Below are 16,134 nucleotides of genomic sequence, written 5' to 3' on the forward strand. Positions count from 1 at the left end.
TATTTTTAATGCATACATTAGTCACGAGCTGAGATTTGTTTGATGACGCAGAAGCATTCGCCAGAAAAGCAAGGCGTTTTCGTCGCGCCCATGAACAGTCATAGACATTCTTGGGAAAGGATAAAAAAAATGGCCAAATGTTCATAGTGTCTAAGGGTATTGTCGCAACATTTGTGATAAGCCATTGCTTCAAAGATAATAGTTAGAATCTAGAGTCCCTAAATTATCATATTTTCATGATCATAGCCCAGTAACTTTTTTAATATTCTAATGAATCATGAATTTGATAAATGAGCAAATTTACATAAAAATTCATTTAAATATTCAAAAAACCATTTGACATACATTCAACCTTACAAACAAAAAAACAAACACACAAATATTTGAAGGAACTGTTGATTCATCATCCCAGTTTACGTGGCCGGTCTCTTGGTAGTGGGGAAAGAAAACCCTCCCTTGATGAAAAATTCAACACAACCGTCTCACTACTGCTCTTACCCTTCCCGGCTGGGTCGGCTGCGCCTACGCCGACGTCGCCGCTTTTCCGACGAGGCCGTGCTTGCCTGAGGCACCACCGAACGGCGCCGCTGTACCGCCACCACCTGTGATTCACCGAAACCGGCCGAACTTGTCGTATCGGTCGAGTGAGGAACACCGGACGATGGGCCAGCAGCAGCAGCAGCAGCAGCCGTGGCGCCCGACCCGGTCAATGTGCCTGCTGTGGCCGACGAAGAATTTGGCACGGGTGGACCACCGACGCTCACACCACCGGCCTTCGATGATGATGATCGTAACGTTAGGCCTTGATTTACTTTACGCCAAACGCGCTCCATATTTCGGCCTCCACGAGAGGTTCCTCCTTTAGGATGAGAAGCTAACCGGAGCACACACACAAGCACACTATACGTGGCAAATCATCACAGTAGGCGTGTGTTAGTAGATTTCAGATGGCTTTCACTCGATAAGATGCAACACACTTTGGAACACATTTTTCCTTCCGGTAGCAACATCTCAATGATTCAGCTCATTCTTCTTGCATTTACACCTATTATTTAGCAACTTCTCACACACAGACACACAGCAAAACAATCTCCCAAGGATTAGCGGAGATTCTGGAGTAATCGCTTTGGGACACAAATGTTCATTCAGCATCACTCACTCATGTCATTCACCCACTTTCTTTCAATAGGCCACGCGCATTCCGCCATCACTAGGACATGGTCGTGGTGTTGTCAGGATGGGACCACCATCCGCGTGCAGGCCCGAACGCAAAACAGTGCCGTTCTGCCATCAAGGCGCCACCATTGTGCTTCAATTTCCCGCACGACTTATCACCGAGATTCGTGAGTGTTATCCTTCTTCAACCGACCGAATAAGAACAACAAAAAAAACACCTCAGCGAAATTTTTTCTTTACCGTCAGCGAAAACAAAGCAACCTGCGGTTTGCTCGAATGTTTCCTTCAACATTCACGCACACACACACACAGTGAAATATTCTACTTGTTCGTGGTACGTGGTGATAAAATGTTTGGTTAAAAACGGCTTGGTCCTTTCACGAATTCTTCACACAAGAAGAAACAGCTTCCGCGAGGAGTATCCAACACTAATTTGACACATCTCATTTCACACACACTCGCTTTCGCTCTCTCGCACTCTCTCCCTCTCTTTTTATCCCACACAATTACGGAAGCAGCAAATGGAGCAATCATTCACCGATTGCTTAGATTTGTTTCACGTTTAACATATGCACACATACACAATATTGTCACCATTTTTTTATCCCCACGGCTTCATATCTCACGCATCATTCTCCAGCTAATTTCCGTTTGATTGTGAGATTTTACACTGACCATCTCGCTCGCACCGACCACCAACCACGTCGGTGCTTTCCTTTGCGCTCCCGCTGGACTGATCCGCTCGCTTAATGTTTGGACAAATTGTATCCAAACGAAAAAAGCCCCCATATGCTTCCTTCGCTGATGCCGTTTACTCCTTTCACTGTCGTTCGACACACACAAACACACAATATATGCAACACTGATGTTACGGACTCCCGTACAGTACACTAACGGATACACCACATCGACAGTGCAAACACACTACGCGTCACGGAAGACACGATGCTGGCTCACAGGGGCATAGCGCCCCAAACTGGAAACGTCACGTCGAGGGAAAATTTTTGACAATAATCAAATCCATTTTCTTTCCACTGCGTCTCTGCGAGAGATGCCAGACGTGAGCGTGAGCAAAGGTGCGTGAGAAAGAGCGAGATATATCTCTTCACGGGTGGTAGTATACGGTGGCCATCCTAACGCAGGCAGCTTGCTGTTCACCGTTCGATACGCTGCTTGATACTAAACCGATCTGTGTTGATTGATTGTGTATGATCCTCTCTCTCTCTCCCTGGGGGTGATTGTACCTTCTTGTTGCCGATTATCTGTTTCTTTTGTCAATGGATTAGCTAAAGTACACAAACACACCGTCAGCAGTCGCATGTGATAAACCGTTCCGAATATGTACAGCACGAGGGACACTCACGCACACACGTTTCATTTTCATTTCACCTCCGCAAGAACACGGGGCACTGCTGCTCTCGGCCAGATTTTCCAGATCACTATTTAGCTAGCGAAGAGAACCCCCGAACCCCCGTCGGGAAACCATGACTCAGGATGATGGGTGGTCTCCAACAAATTCTCAGACTCCTTCGGCGCGTTACCCATGTGGGAGTGACATTCGGTGAGAAACGGAAAAGAGAGATCATGAGCGCGAGAGAGCGCCCACAGTTTCCGAGAGGAAAACAACCACGTGTGTAACCGACACAACGGAAAAATGCCAACACTTCCTGGAAACGGTCGACGCGAGACGTGTGCCCGCCGGTAGTAGGCAGAACACCAGCCAAAGAATGCGCAGCTGATACCAAAACAACGGAAAAACAATGCTCGTAGCGCGGCATACATGTATATTAGAGGAGATTGGATTATGGGAATATCGTTACAATTGAAAAAAAGTTTAAATAAAGAAATACATAAAAATCTCGCGATGATAAAAAAAAGCATCAAATTGTAATAGAAATTCGATTAAATTTTTCAACAACAAAAATTAATTGAGAATTGAAAAATACAAATAATACGTTGAGAAACATTCAAAATTTGAAGATGTCATAATTAAATTAAAATTGCCCAAAATTTTACTTACCTTAGTTACCTGTATTTTGGGCAGTTACAAGCAGGAGAAATCTCAGCCTTCTATTTCGCGGCTTCCTTGATTCGATTTTACCACGCAGTCGAATAGTCAGCCCTAGTAACAGGGGACCCATCCATAAAGTATTTTAAACATGACGCCCGGCTGCACCTAATTCCAGGACGGTTCGGATCGCAACAAACCCGTGACATGATTTCAGATAATATCTCTTTCCAAACCAATCTAAACCAAATTCAGCTTCATCTTCCAAGAAGAAGCCAAAATGTCCGTAATACTCTCTATCACTATTTGGAAGATAGAATTTGCATCTCTGAACACTAAACACGAATAACACTTTCACTTTAGCAACCTTCAGGTTAAACTATCGACACGGAACTGAAATAATTGACTTCGTGGAGCGCCTTTTATACCAAAAATATCCGATGTGTACCTCGATTAACAAAAACTACATTAGCAACCAACGGACCAGAGCAACCAGAAGCTACGGATGCTTCGATTCTTTTTTTTTTTTTTGTCGTACTGAATCTGCGCAGATAGTAGCGCCATCTGGCGCGAATCTGTCAATATTATATTTGAAATATAAAACAAAATACGATTTCTTTCTTGGTTTATAAATCATTCAAACGGTCGGTGATTAATTTGCCAGGGACTGCTGCCTGTTGCTGTGGCAGCATAGGAGGTTGCTGTCTGCCCCGTTCTTCGCTTCGCCCTCCTGCTCAAGCTTTTACTTTATTGTTATTTGCTTATTCATCAGTTTTGTGTAATAATTCTCCAAAAACTGCATTCAACCCCACCCAAAACTTGCTTGCGGATTTTCAAACACTAACTAGTTCAACCGTATTTTCTGACCGATTTTTTACTGGCGACGACTTACTGTGGCCCAGTAGTGTCGCTTCCCTTGCTTCAATTGCTCTTCCCCCCCCATACTAAGGACTCCTTTCCTGTACACGGCGCGTTCACTTTGCGTTCACTTTCCCGGCTAGTTTCTTAACCCTATTATGCTCTGTGTTATGGTGAATATGATGTGACAGTGAGAGAGAAAATTAAACCAAAAAATAAAGAAAGAAAAAAAACGTAAACAATAATAATGCCACCATTATCATCTGGGCGCGCGCTATGCATAGAATAGCGCTGGTTTTACACAACAATAACGAGAACAAAAAATGGAAAAACAGTTTCCCGCAAATGATTCGCGCTTCTATACAAAACTGCTACTTATACATATTCCCTTTCACACTTACCTACAATTTGTTCGTAATCGCTCTCTCTCTCTATCGAATTGGCGCAACGCCGCCTAATTTGTCACACCTTTTTCTTGTTGTTCCGGTTTTTTTTTATGGAAAAATAAATAATCGTAATGATAAAAGGTAACGCCTAACCTATCCTCATCTCGTGTATCCTTAAGAGAGAGAAAAAAAAACCAAGAAAAACCTTACTAACTTTCCAGACTCCTCATAGCGAGCCGGTTTCTTCTTTCCTTCTTGTATTGTTGGAAATAAACGAAATACATTGTAGTTTTTTGTTTGTTTGTTTCGTTTTCTGTTTGCAATATTCTCTACAGTCGGTGGTTAACACAGATTTTGGAGGAGCGGATGGGGCTCTAACCGATCTCTCTTCCAACAATTCGCTTCCAGTTCGCCACTTCCTCCCAAGCATTCGAACAGGGTCAAAGTACTTTTCTTCTTCTTTTTCTTGGGTGACGCGAGAACTACTCACTTTCATACTGGAATCTCGGGTTTTTGCTTCTTTGCGCTTGTCATAGTCGCTCAATCAGTCTAATGTTTTGCTTCGAAGTTTCTAGTTATTCACATCCATCTCTCTCTCTCGCTCTCTCTGGTATGTCCTGTCGGAAAAGTCCTTCTCTTTTGTTCGCTTGTCCTCTCCTGCTGCGGACCGAGCTGCATTTCTCACGTCAACTTGTGGTGCAGTCCCCGCAGCATCCTCTGCGCGTTCTTCAGTCATATTTCATATGCGCCTGCTGCTGCTAAATATAGTTCGTTCGTGGCGGGGATTAGCGAAAGTTTTTGTTGCGAGACATGTTTTAAAAGGTTCTCGTATCCCTTACAGTTTGATGTGAGTTTTTGTTTCTTAAAACACCTAATTAATTCATTGCTAAGGATATCTCATGATGCCTAGGTATGCGTTCCCTTATGCTCTCCCCTAGAGTACTTTGTGTCGGTCGGACATGAGGTGCCAAATAATCGACCAACGATGTTCACAGTGGTGGTTGCGTGCTCCGGGTGACCACCATCACCACCACAACAGGGGCACCACAGTATCTATTAAGAATAATTTAAGTTCTAAGGATAAGGTCGCCGAAGAGCGATAGTAACTTTTGTTTCACGTCTGCCCGCCCTAACTTCCCCATTCCCCAACTGAGAGAGATTCGTTCTAGCTGTGGCTCGAAAGCTTTTCCTTCGATAGCGAAAAGCACTTACATACAGGAGACATGTTTGAAAATACAACCACTGTTTTGTTTCTCTCACATCCACACTACATTTCCTCGATTCGTTAACCATATACGCACACACACACACACCTTTTTCTCCTGTGTGTGTGTGTGTGTGTAGTGGGGGTAGAGGCGCCGCTGTTGCCTTACTTTCACTGTGATGCGCGCTCTGTCAGCGACGACGAAATCATTTGATGTTGCGTACGCAAGCAACACAAGGAACTAGAGCGTTGACTAAAACGTGTCCCCACCGTACCAGGGATGGATCCATGGCGCAGACGGGGGTGGAGTTGGTGGATAAATGGTAGGCGAAGGTAGGGCGCATGAACGCGCGGCCGAGCTCGTTTCGTACGCACTGCTGCTGCTGGCACCAACGCCACCACTCGCACCACCAGCACCAACTTGCATCGGTGGATGATGGTACGGTGAGCCCGTTGCAAAGTGCGGTGAAAACAGGCTGTTGTTAATTGCTACCGGTTGCGCTGGCAGATGCTGGGCCGGTTGGGTCTGCGCGTGGTGCTGATGTTGTGCCGCGGCGGCAGCGGCCACCAGTGCCGACTCTTGGAATGACGAGTAAACGGAGGGGGGTACTAGAGACGATCCGTGGCCCAGCATGCGACCGGCAGCGGCGGCAGCAGCTGCAGCGGCCGCAGCAACTGCAGCCGCAGCAGCCGCCGTTCCACCGGACGCGGCGTCGGAGTAGTAGTCGGCGATCGACGAGGAGCTTATCTGTGGTGTAGCAGCTATCTTATCCTGCTGATACCGGCAGGAGGACATGGTTTTCTTGTCATACATACTACCACTGGAACCGGTAGCAGCTGCAGACGCGGAACTAGTGCTGGAGGTAATGCCAGTTCCCATGCCGCCACCACCAAGTGCGGGTGTAGTGAAAGCTCCACCGGAAAACATTGTCGCCGCCGCCGCACCGACAGGAGCAACTACCGAGGATGACGATGCGGCGGTAGAAGACATGCCGGCTATTGCTAGGGCAGCAGCAGCTGCAGCGGCTGCGGCTGCTGCAGACGATGTACCGGATGATGATGATGACGACGAGAGGGATGATTTTCCCCGAAGCCCGGCTGTTGCTCCACTGCTGCTGCTGCTGCTGCTACCGTTGCTACTGCTGCTGCTCACCAACGAAAACGATGAGCAGGATGGCGACGGTGTAAGGTTGCTCCAGCCAGTGCCGGGCGCCGTAATGCCACCAACGCCACCGGTAAACGAATCGCCAATGCCACCAGTGCCAGCGCCAACACGACTCGACGTAGATGATGATATTATATCCGGTACGATCGTGCTCTGAGGGCACTGCTGCTGTACCCCCCACCCCAATTCCTAGCTGATGCGGGCCCGCTTGTTTGCCTGCGTTTCCTGGTTCAGGTTGCTACTGCGGATCATGTACTGCAGCTGCGGCATGTACGTCATCACGTCCGTCACCTGAATCATGGGCATTTTGTCCACGTTCGTACGTCCTGCCTCCTGCAGCACCTGGTACTGTAAGCTGGAAAGGGAATGCGCAACAAAACGAAAACGTTGATCAGTGATGCCACACACAAAGGTTTGTAAATTGTTTGTTCGTTCCCAATTGTAACAGCTGCTCGCCAAGACAATTTAGATTAAGCATGAATTAGCTTTTGAGAATACTTTAATGAGCTTACTGCTAAAGAGCCCTTGAGGAGCAGGCAGTAGAATTCAATAGACTTCGTTGGAGGAACCTCAGATACATCCCAATATAGCCTGATTGATCACCAACCATCCTTCCTTCCGATTGCGACTTACCTATTGCCAACGAAGAGATTTATGTCCAAAGCGTTCAGCACCCGCCGGCACACGTCCAGACTGATGTACGGGAAGAACACATCCTTCAGATCGAATATCGTCATCAGATACTCCGTGTTCCGGTAGGGCGTTTTGTTCACGCAGTAGATGATCTTGTTCTCGACCGGCTTCTTCACCACCTCGTACGGTTTGTACTGCGTAACGCCCAGATTCATCTCCGGGATCACGATCATGTTGCCATGCCGTGTCTCGCCGGCCAGACTGTTGATGGCCGCCGCCGCGACAGCAGTTGCTGCCGCGTGTTGCTGATGCTGCACCTGCTGTTGCTGGGCCTGCTGCTGCTGCTGCTGCTGCTGCTGGGCCTGCTGCTGTAGTTGCTGCTGTATCGCGGCCACACTCGAGTTCCGGTAGCTGTTGGCCCCTCCGCTCGTGCCATTACCGCCGCTGCCACCTGCCCCACCGGACGAGCTGATCGAAACTCCGCCCCGTCCTCCGGACAGGCCCGACGAGGCGGAAGCGTTCGTACGCCGGCCGGACTGTTGTGATTGCTGTTGCTGCTGCTGCTGCTGCTGGGCGACGGCCGCTGCAGCCGCCTGCTGTACCAGGTGCGGGGGCAACGATGCTCCCATGTTAGACCTTTGGGTAGAAGATAGATCCATTACATCCGACAATCCTGCTGCGAGCAGTGCGTTCAGGTAGGCCGTTCTTCCGTCACTAGCACCGGTGCCAATGGCAAACTCACTGTCCCGCTGATGCCGGCGGCTGCCAGCGGTAGTGATTACGCTCTGATTTCTGGTATACTCAACCCCCCTACCACTACCACTACTAGCCGGTCTACTTCTATCATGTACTATCACACTCGGAGGACCTACTACTGTGCCAGTGCCGCTGGTGGTGCTTTCCCGATACGATGGTAAATGTTTGCCACTGTTACTGCCGCTTCCGCGGTCGCCGTCACCACCACGACCCACCTCCAGCAAGCGCTCGTTTATGATCTCGATATCCTTACTGAGCCGCAAATGTGCCAACAGATCAACGCCATTGGTGGCGAAACTGTCCATCAGCTCGGTCCCACCGCCGACCGGTATTAGGGCCGGTGGCGGTTGCCTTGCCTGGCCGCCCTTCGGTGAGGCACGCGTCGGCGAACCCACCGGTACGGCCGTGATCGAGATCGGATTCTTCGGGTAGGCGGCTACGGACTGCTGTCTACCGTTCGCGCCCACACCGCTATACCCGACCAACTCTTCCAACGCGCTGCTGCTGCTAGCACCACGTTTGCCTGCCGGCGTGATGGTTACGTTTCGTCCCAAGGAAAATCCATCCAGATTGCTGCTGTTGGCGTTACTGTTGCTCTGCTGCCTGCCGGATGCCATGGCAGCAGTAATGGACACGATTGCCGCAGCAGCACTAGCTGCACTACGGTTCGTGCTAGCCTTGCCCGCTGTGCGGCTGCTGCCGCCACCCGTGCCATTAGCCATGCCGGCCACACTGGCCATCGTAAGCTCGCTTATCTGCTGCTGATTCAAGCGGGACAGGTTGACAGTGCCGTTCGGGCTACTGGTGGTTGCGAATATGGACAGAGCGGGGTTTAGGTTCGGTAAGGTATTGCCATTGCCACTGGCGGCGTTCGTGCTCGAACGAAGGACTGAGGATGCGCCACTGCCACCACTCGACCTGTAGGAAGGCACATCATTACACAACGGAGTATTTTGCGGGATTTTTTATGCAGTTTCTTTGACTCATAAAAGTAGTTGACAAGTACATGAAACGCTCACTAAACAACACACACTGTTGTGATCCCATCTGTTCGCTTGGCTCGTTTTTTTTTGGCAAATTTCTATCAGAGAGCTGTAGCTGTTTTTAAAGCTTGTTTCCCATGCACATTCGCTATATCGTTAAAGTTAGTCAACTGGAAGTTCCTTCCTTTGAAACACATAATCGCAAGAGCTCCATTGCTCCACACACAATAGCCATTTTTAAGGGCATATCGCGTCGTTCCAAAAATCTTTACTCTACATTCAAAAAACTGCATGTTTCTCCAAAACTCGGCCACTCCTGGACACCATACCATTGGCACTATTTTCTGAAAAACACAGTATTTCAGAACGGGGAAAAAAAGCTAAACAAACTGCCTTGTAACTTGCACGTGTGTTGGCCTATCTAAACCAGGTCGAATGAGGCAAAAGAAAGCGGTAAGGTGACGCGAAAAAGGGGGTGGGGGAGTAGGGGGGGGGGGGGGTTCAGGTTAGGGAGACGATATGATTAAGTTTCGAGATTCCTCCGGATGCGAGTAACGTAACGTGTGAAGCAACCCAGCAACATTGACCATGTCCATCGCGCGGAGAAGGGAAAGCACACACCACCATACACACACACAAGCGCCACTGACTCTGTTCTTTCTGCAACGGAGGGAAAGTGCTACTCTGAATGAGGGGGGGGTGAAAACTAAGAAACAGTTTATGTATTAAACAACGCTTTTAGCTTTTGGTTTTGGTGTCATAACATTAATTTGGGTTCCACGAAACCTGATAACTCTACCAAAAGCAGGCAACAACACAAATCGGTGGTTCTTTTTTTTTCGTTTGTTTTTGCTTTTGTGCAAGGATAAGTTACTAAACAAGCAAAACTCGTTCCAAAAACAACCTAAAAAACGACAATAAATCAAGCAAAATTATAGCTTTTCAAAAAACAAATGCGAATAATCAAGCCCTATGATATGTGTCTACACTAAGAATGTAAAAGGAAACGAGAAAGATACTAACGTTTGTAAGAAGTTTGTAAGTTTTAGGGCTAAAGTTTGAACAGATGGCGATACAGATCACTAAACAGAACTCTGAATCACAAATGTCAAAATCGCTCATGTCGACAGTTTATGTCCTACCAGCGTCCACGGCGGCAAAGGATAAGGCTTTAAGGGGCCCTACCGCACTGGTTTTTAGAAACTTAAAACTCAAACTACTTCTCAAGAAACGATTTCTCATAAAAAATAACACAAAAAAATCCAACAAAACCCCACATCTCGGGTGAAGGGTAGGTGCATGAAATGGTAACGAATAGCATATAATGGAAACAAACTAAACAGCACAACAGAACTCTAATGAACCAAACGCTACTCAATCAAACGGCTATAACTGAACTACGGGTACAGAAACGGGGTTCTGTTTGGTTAGGCGATCTCCCAAACACTCGCTCGGCCTCACTCCGACCAGGACGAGCAGGAGACCCCCCTGCCGGCATTTGCCACAGTGTGTGTAAGTGTGCGTGCGCATGTGTGTCGGAAGAAAACAACCTCTCAGATGATCGGGTAGACTCCTCGGGGAAGGTGATGTTCACTGTTCGATAGACCAAAACCGCAAACAGGACATTCCCGGAGGAGTGCGAGATCCCACGAATGGAGGGAAAGGATACGGCGCACGGCACATATCCTTTCGCTCACCACCGTAGGGCATTATTGCTCGCCCCACGTTCTACTGGTGACTATACTATGGTACTTACAGATGAGCTTGGACCTGTGCCGATCGTACCAGTGGTGGTGGTACCTGCTGGTTTTGTGACGAACGCGACATGCTGCTCAGGAACGAGTTGTACTGCTGCATCGAGTGCATGTTTTGGATGTTGCGTATCTGGGCCTGGGCCTGGGCCGCCTGAAATACGGAAAGAAACTGTAATTGTTTAACCAAAAAAGTGGATCTGTTCTTCTGTTCTTGGCTAGCGATATACTACTGCCGTCTCCTCTAGCGTCGCGTTCTAGGGCGGGGACACGCTTTCATACCTGTTGGGCTTGACTAAGTCGTAGCAGTTGCTCCTGCTGGGGGGAGAGCAGGTTGGTATGGGTCGATGGCACCATGTTCCAGTTGTTGGTGAGGGCCTGAAAGGTGCAGTGGAAGGAAAGAACAAACAGCAAAGAGGTTAGGAGAATTTGCCACCCCAAAAGTGTACACGACGCCTTACGCTAGAGGAACGAACCTGTACAGCGGCTGTAATACTGTTCATTTGGTTGCTTGTTTTGGCAATGTTCTGTTGGGTTTGTAGCGTCTGGTAGACATTACTGGCCGCCTTCCGTGTCGGCGCACTGTTGTTCATCATGGCCGGTGCTTTGGGTGGTGGCTGTGCCGGTTGCCGCGTCCAGTGGATGGTGTTGGTCTTCGGGCCGGACAGAAGCTGCGAATCGACGACCTTGCTCGGCCAGTAATCCTCAAACTCGGTCCCGGGCGGAAAGTATCCCTTGATGTCGGTCAGGCTGATGACCGCGACCGAATCGCTCGCGAACAGCTCATTCCGTATGCCCTGCACCTTGCAGCAGAACTTCAGGTACGACAGATCCCACCCGGACAGGTTGTCCGCCTTCAGCTTCAGGTTGTCCGTTTCGCCCTCGAAGTAGAACAGCGGCACCATCTTCTGGTAGTCGCGCACCGTGTACGGCACCACCGACTCCTTGTTGATGCGGATGAAGCCACACTTGTCGTTCGGCGTGCTGCACCCCATCAGCAGCTTCTTGTAGCACACCTCCAGGAACTGGTAGAACTTGTACGCGTCCGTGACCCGCACGACCAGATCCTTCAGCGTGAACAACTCCCGCCCGAACTGCATATCGCTGTGCTTCTGGTTAATCTCGTTCAGCAGCTTGCACTCCGCGTCCGTGATGTAGTACGACCGGACGCACGTGCACGTGTAGATGTCCTGGTGCAGGTAGTTGAGATACTTGTTCAGCAGCTTCATCTCCACCATACGCACCGCACAGTACCGTTCCTGCTGGCGCAGTATGAACGGTATGTGCACCTTGCTCGGGAACACCTCCCACCCGAAGTGTCCCTTCTGGCTTTCCTCGTCGTTTGCCTTCTTTTCCCCACTGCCGTTCACGTCCGATCCGCCACCATCGTACGCCTTGCCGCTGCCATTGGATGCCACACTCTGCCCACTGCCCAGGGGCAGCGCAACGGTGGCCGCCGCCGCACCGGCCGCCGCCATAACGTTGGTTGCGTTCGCCGCCGGCACGGTGGTCGGTTTGCGCGTCAAATAGTTCAGTATGTTTGTCTGGCCCTGTGTAACACCGTTGGCCGTTACTGTGGCCGTTACGGTCGCTGGCCGGGTCGGCTGTACCTGTTGCTGCTGGACTGCGGCCGCTGCCGCCTTGGCCGACTGTTGCTTGTGCGCCTCCACTATCTTAGCCGCCATCTCCTTGATTTCGGCTTCATCATGCCTCTCCTGTTTCACCGTTACCGGTGCCGTGGATGACATTGCTTGATGCGTCCACGTGCGCGGGCTCGACACTGCTCGGCGACTACGCTTTGCGCCACACCGGGGTTCTCTCCGTTTCGGGGGAGATTGGTGTTCAGTAGCAGCGAGCAACGAACTTTTTCTTGTTGTAGTTGTTGTTGTGGTACCGTTTGGTTGCCAGTTCTTTTTCCTATTGCGCCAGAACTGATAATCTTTTATGTAATCATAATATCACTTGTACCACCTATTATCGGAGCACACACGCACACTTTTGCTTTCGAACTTCAACACCGAGGAACTCTGAACCGGAAGAAGACACAAACTCTCTTCAATGCACTTAGGGGGATCAGCCACTGCCACTTGCCGTCAACCACCCGGGTCGGAACCGGATGTAGATGATGTGCTGTTGCACTACACTAACTCCAAACTGGAAGACGCCAATTAACTACACCTCCAATATTCCACTGTTATTCTGTTAACTTTTTGTAGGAAAAGTGGCGAATTTTCACACACAAACACACAGAGACACACTTCTTCCTTCGGGCTGTTCAAATCTTTTCACACACAATTTTCATAGGCTCCTCTAGATAGCAGCACATACTAGCGCCGTGTGTGTGTATATACGTGTGCTCGAGACACAACAGATGATGGTGTACTGAAGGTTGTGCTGTGTGCTTCCTGCCAACACTCCACCTAAAATATTATTGCTTCAAACTCACTCACTCACACACACACGTACGAGCGCACGCACACTACTTCACCAGCCAAGGTTGTTTTCTTCTTGTTGGCGTTTTTCTTTACCCTTCCACCCCACAGCTCGTACTAACGTGCCCGGACTTGTATTTCAGCACACACACACACCACCACACGCAGGCGGGTAAAGCTTATTTACGCACACACACACGCACTGCTGCTGCTGCTGCTGCTGCTGCTGCTGCACGGGAATGCTGGAATCTCACGATCTCTGCCAAATCTTGCCCTTTTTTGCGGACGCACACACACACATAAATAGACGGGCGCGCGAGCGCACACACTCGCTCATACGCGCGCACGACACACACAAAGCTCACTTGCTGGTGCAAGTGGTGCAAAACTTTCCACCGCTGCAACAAAACACTTCACGCCGTTTTTTGTTGTCCGTCAACGAGAGAAAAATGCACGGCTCCCGACACAATAGGGAAGCACACACTCACGCACCTCAAAGCACAACTTTTCCGAGAGAGAAAAACCGTACGAAAAGTGTGTATTATTCCTTTTCAAAGCATAACTAACTTCTGCACCTTCGTTGTTTCCGTTCGGTGACACTGGGATACGGCTGGTTTTGGCTCCTATATACGGTACACCAAGCTGCGTGCGGGCTTCGCCGTACTTCTCTCATCCACACGTCGTTATTTTGTGTGGAGACGGATGAACGTAAAACACCGAAAAACCCCGGATCGAAATCCCAACGCTGCCTGCTGCTGCTGCTGCTGGCGAATGAAAAACACGAGAGCACGACAGGGAGAGGGAGATCCGCGCGCACACACAAACATACCGCACCGAAGCACGTGGGCGCGAGAGAGACGGCACACACACCGCACGGCACACTTCGCTCGGCGTTCGGCGAAAAGACCGTGAAGGCAGTCGCTGGCGGATAGTCTCGCAAAACCGTAGCAGGCGCCTTCGCCATCGCTTGTCTCGGTTGTCTCGGGGTTCGTCATCCACCGTCGTCGTCGCCGTCGTCACCGTCGTTGTGGTCGTAACCATGGTGTTTGGTTGTGCAATCTAGTGGCGTTTGTTGCAGCTTGTGTGTATGTACGAAAAAGCAAGAGTTGTTAAGGGTTTTGGCGGAGGGCGGTAGAGGAGGAGGACGGGAGTAGGGTGAAAAGCGACGGAGGTGAAGATTGGAACGAGAGATAAAAAAACCCACACACAATACATACAATATATACATACGTATATACACGCCACAGAGAGCCAGAGTAGTACGCCCTCATTTCGCTTCTTCTTTCCACCATCACCCCATCGTTCCTCCCCTCTTCCCCTTCTTTACTCCTCGAACGTCCTCGTTGTGTTGTTAGCCTCGCCACCACCATCACCGTTTCTTCCGCTCGTTCTTCCGCTCCGGGACCGATCAGTACCCACGGGCAAGAAGGCCAACGGTGTATATGCGAGAAGAAATAATAGCGTGCAAAACAACAACAACAACAAAAATCAACTAATATAAACGAAAACATACTTTGGCGCCTTTGGTCCGTGCATGAAGTCTCTTTCCCCGTTCGCTTTCTTTATCTTCTCACTCTCTCTCTCTCGTTCTTTCTTTCTCACTCGTCCGTACGCCATTTGTGCCCTCTCTCTCTTCCGTTGAAGCTCCTTTCTTTCCTTGAACCTTTTACGATTCGTCTGAACCACCACCCGGCGCCCTCCCCTGTCTTCCACCTCCTCTTTCCCCTCACATTAACACTGCTGCTGCGTGCATTTGCGTATGTGCTGCGTTCGCGTGCTTCTTCTTATTTTTTCTGCTTCTTCTTCTTTTTCCCCCATTTCGATACATTCCGCCACCTCCCCCCTGTTACTCTCCTTCACGCTCTTTCCCCGTACGTGCGTACAAAATTATTTTCGCGTTCGTTCGATTGGAAACCGCCAATGCACATTGGGCATTTGGCGGGATGAATCACGCAAAACAAATTCATCCAAATTTACCTTAAACAAAATAAATTATTTCCTTTCGCAACTAGTAAACTGCAGAAAAATGAATGCTTTTACAACAACAACAAAATACATTTTTAAATTTAAAAATAATTAAGTGCAAATGTCGAAACAACACAAAATCAAGTTATTTTTTCCAACATTCGTCCTTTGTAACTTCTGGTGTTCCTTTCGATTTTGATGTTTATTAGAAAATTGAGAAGAATCTTTTTCTTATATATTCATGAAGGACTGAGTATCCAGCTACAAATCAGAAATGGCAGGCATAGGTTGTAGTGCTAAAAAGGAAGAAGAATAGAAAAGAGAGAATAGGGTTTAGTTATAAAATTCTTAAAAATCTATTAATTGTTCAACAACCGTGCCAAAAACTTCATATTGGACTCCATTTATTTTTAAAAGACCCCAAGAACCTCAAGAGACTTCAAGGGCCTTTTAAAGGTACATGTTTATAACATGTTTGCACTTCAAAATGGATGCCTCGAAGACAAAAAAAATCCACCTAATCGTGATCAAATGTGAACGAAAAATATTTATTATAATGAGAGAAAAATCAAATTGTTCGTCTTCCAGAACGAATTAAAAACCTAATAAAAAGGCTCGATTTTATTGCTATTTGTATAATTATGACACATGGACGTGACACAATTTAGTTCCCATCGTAAAAAAAATAGTTTTATCCCGCCAAGTGGTTCGAAATCGCTCACTGTGCAATGCTGTGGAGGCTTTTGTTGTGTGATCGGAGCAAGGGGGATAAGTAAGGGAGGGGATATGCATTTTGGGCATTGTGCATATTGCTTTT

General features: G+C 48.5%; 3 protein-coding genes across 8 annotated transcripts in view; all 3 read right to left on the reverse strand.

The window, feature by feature from the left end:
* Positions 1-2,867, reverse strand: part of LOC118507221 — a 119,988-nt gene extending 117,121 nt beyond the window's left edge. Inside the window, exon 1 of the mRNA XM_036045376.1 lies at positions 499-2,867. Coding sequence (XP_035901269.1) covers positions 499-833 — 335 coding nt within the window. The 5' untranslated portion in view covers positions 834-2,867. The remainder of the gene's footprint in view (positions 1-498) is intronic.
* A 969-nt stretch (positions 2,868-3,836) lies between these two features.
* LOC118507224 (polyglutamine-repeat protein pqn-41) lies at positions 3,837-14,430 on the reverse strand. 6 transcript variants are annotated; one of them, XM_036045384.1, is made up of 5 exons: positions 11,397-14,415; positions 11,203-11,298; positions 10,926-11,074; positions 7,431-8,066; positions 3,837-7,152 (listed from the first exon to the last, which is right to left on the reverse strand). In XM_036045384.1, the coding sequence occupies exons 1-5, from the start codon at positions 12,666-12,668 to the stop codon at positions 6,987-6,989; spliced, it is 2,319 nt and encodes a 772-aa protein (XP_035901277.1). In that variant the 5' UTR covers positions 12,669-14,415; the 3' UTR covers positions 3,837-6,986. The 6 variants fall into 6 exon arrangements, with proteins under 6 accessions (XP_035901277.1, XP_035901275.1, XP_035901273.1 ...); XM_036045382.1 differs by having other exon boundaries at positions 6,955-7,152; positions 7,431-9,104; positions 11,403-14,430; XM_036045380.1 differs by having other exon boundaries at positions 6,955-7,152; positions 7,431-9,104; positions 10,926-11,092; positions 11,403-14,430.
* LOC118506299 (antifreeze protein Maxi-like) lies at positions 5,335-6,623 on the reverse strand. Its single transcript, XM_036043245.1, has 2 exons — positions 6,054-6,623; positions 5,335-5,481 (listed from the first exon to the last, which is right to left on the reverse strand). The coding sequence occupies exons 1-2, from the start codon at positions 6,621-6,623 to the stop codon at positions 5,335-5,337; spliced, it is 717 nt and encodes a 238-aa protein (XP_035899138.1).
* Positions 14,431-16,134: the final 1,704 nt, after the last annotated feature.

Source organism: Anopheles stephensi, chromosome 2, assembly GCF_013141755.1.
Source record: "Anopheles stephensi strain Indian chromosome 2, UCI_ANSTEP_V1.0, whole genome shotgun sequence".
NCBI classification, from domain to species: domain Eukaryota; kingdom Metazoa; phylum Arthropoda; class Insecta; order Diptera; family Culicidae; genus Anopheles; species Anopheles stephensi.

Excerpts from the sequence above, each read along its gene's own strand:
- LOC118507224 (XM_036045379.1), bottom strand. The coding sequence starts at position 12,668 with ATGTCATCCACGGCACCGGTAACGGTGAAACAGGAGAGGCATGATGAA. Across the intron at positions 11,299-11,396 it reads GTATTACAGCCGCTGTACAG|GCCCTCACCAACAACTGGAA; the intron begins GTTCGTTCCTCT and ends TGCACCTTTCAG. Across the intron at positions 7,153-7,430 it reads AATCTCTTCGTTGGCAATAG|CTTACAGTACCAGGTGCTGC; the intron begins GTAAGTCGCAAT and ends TTCCCTTTCCAG.
- LOC118506299 (XM_036043245.1), bottom strand. The coding sequence starts at position 6,623 with ATGTCTTCTACCGCCGCATCGTCATCCTCGGTAGTTGCTCCTGTCGGT. Across the intron at positions 5,482-6,053 it reads ACCATCATCCACCGATGCAA|ATACTGTGGTGCCCCTGTTG; the intron begins GTTGGTGCTGGT and ends TATTCTTAATAG.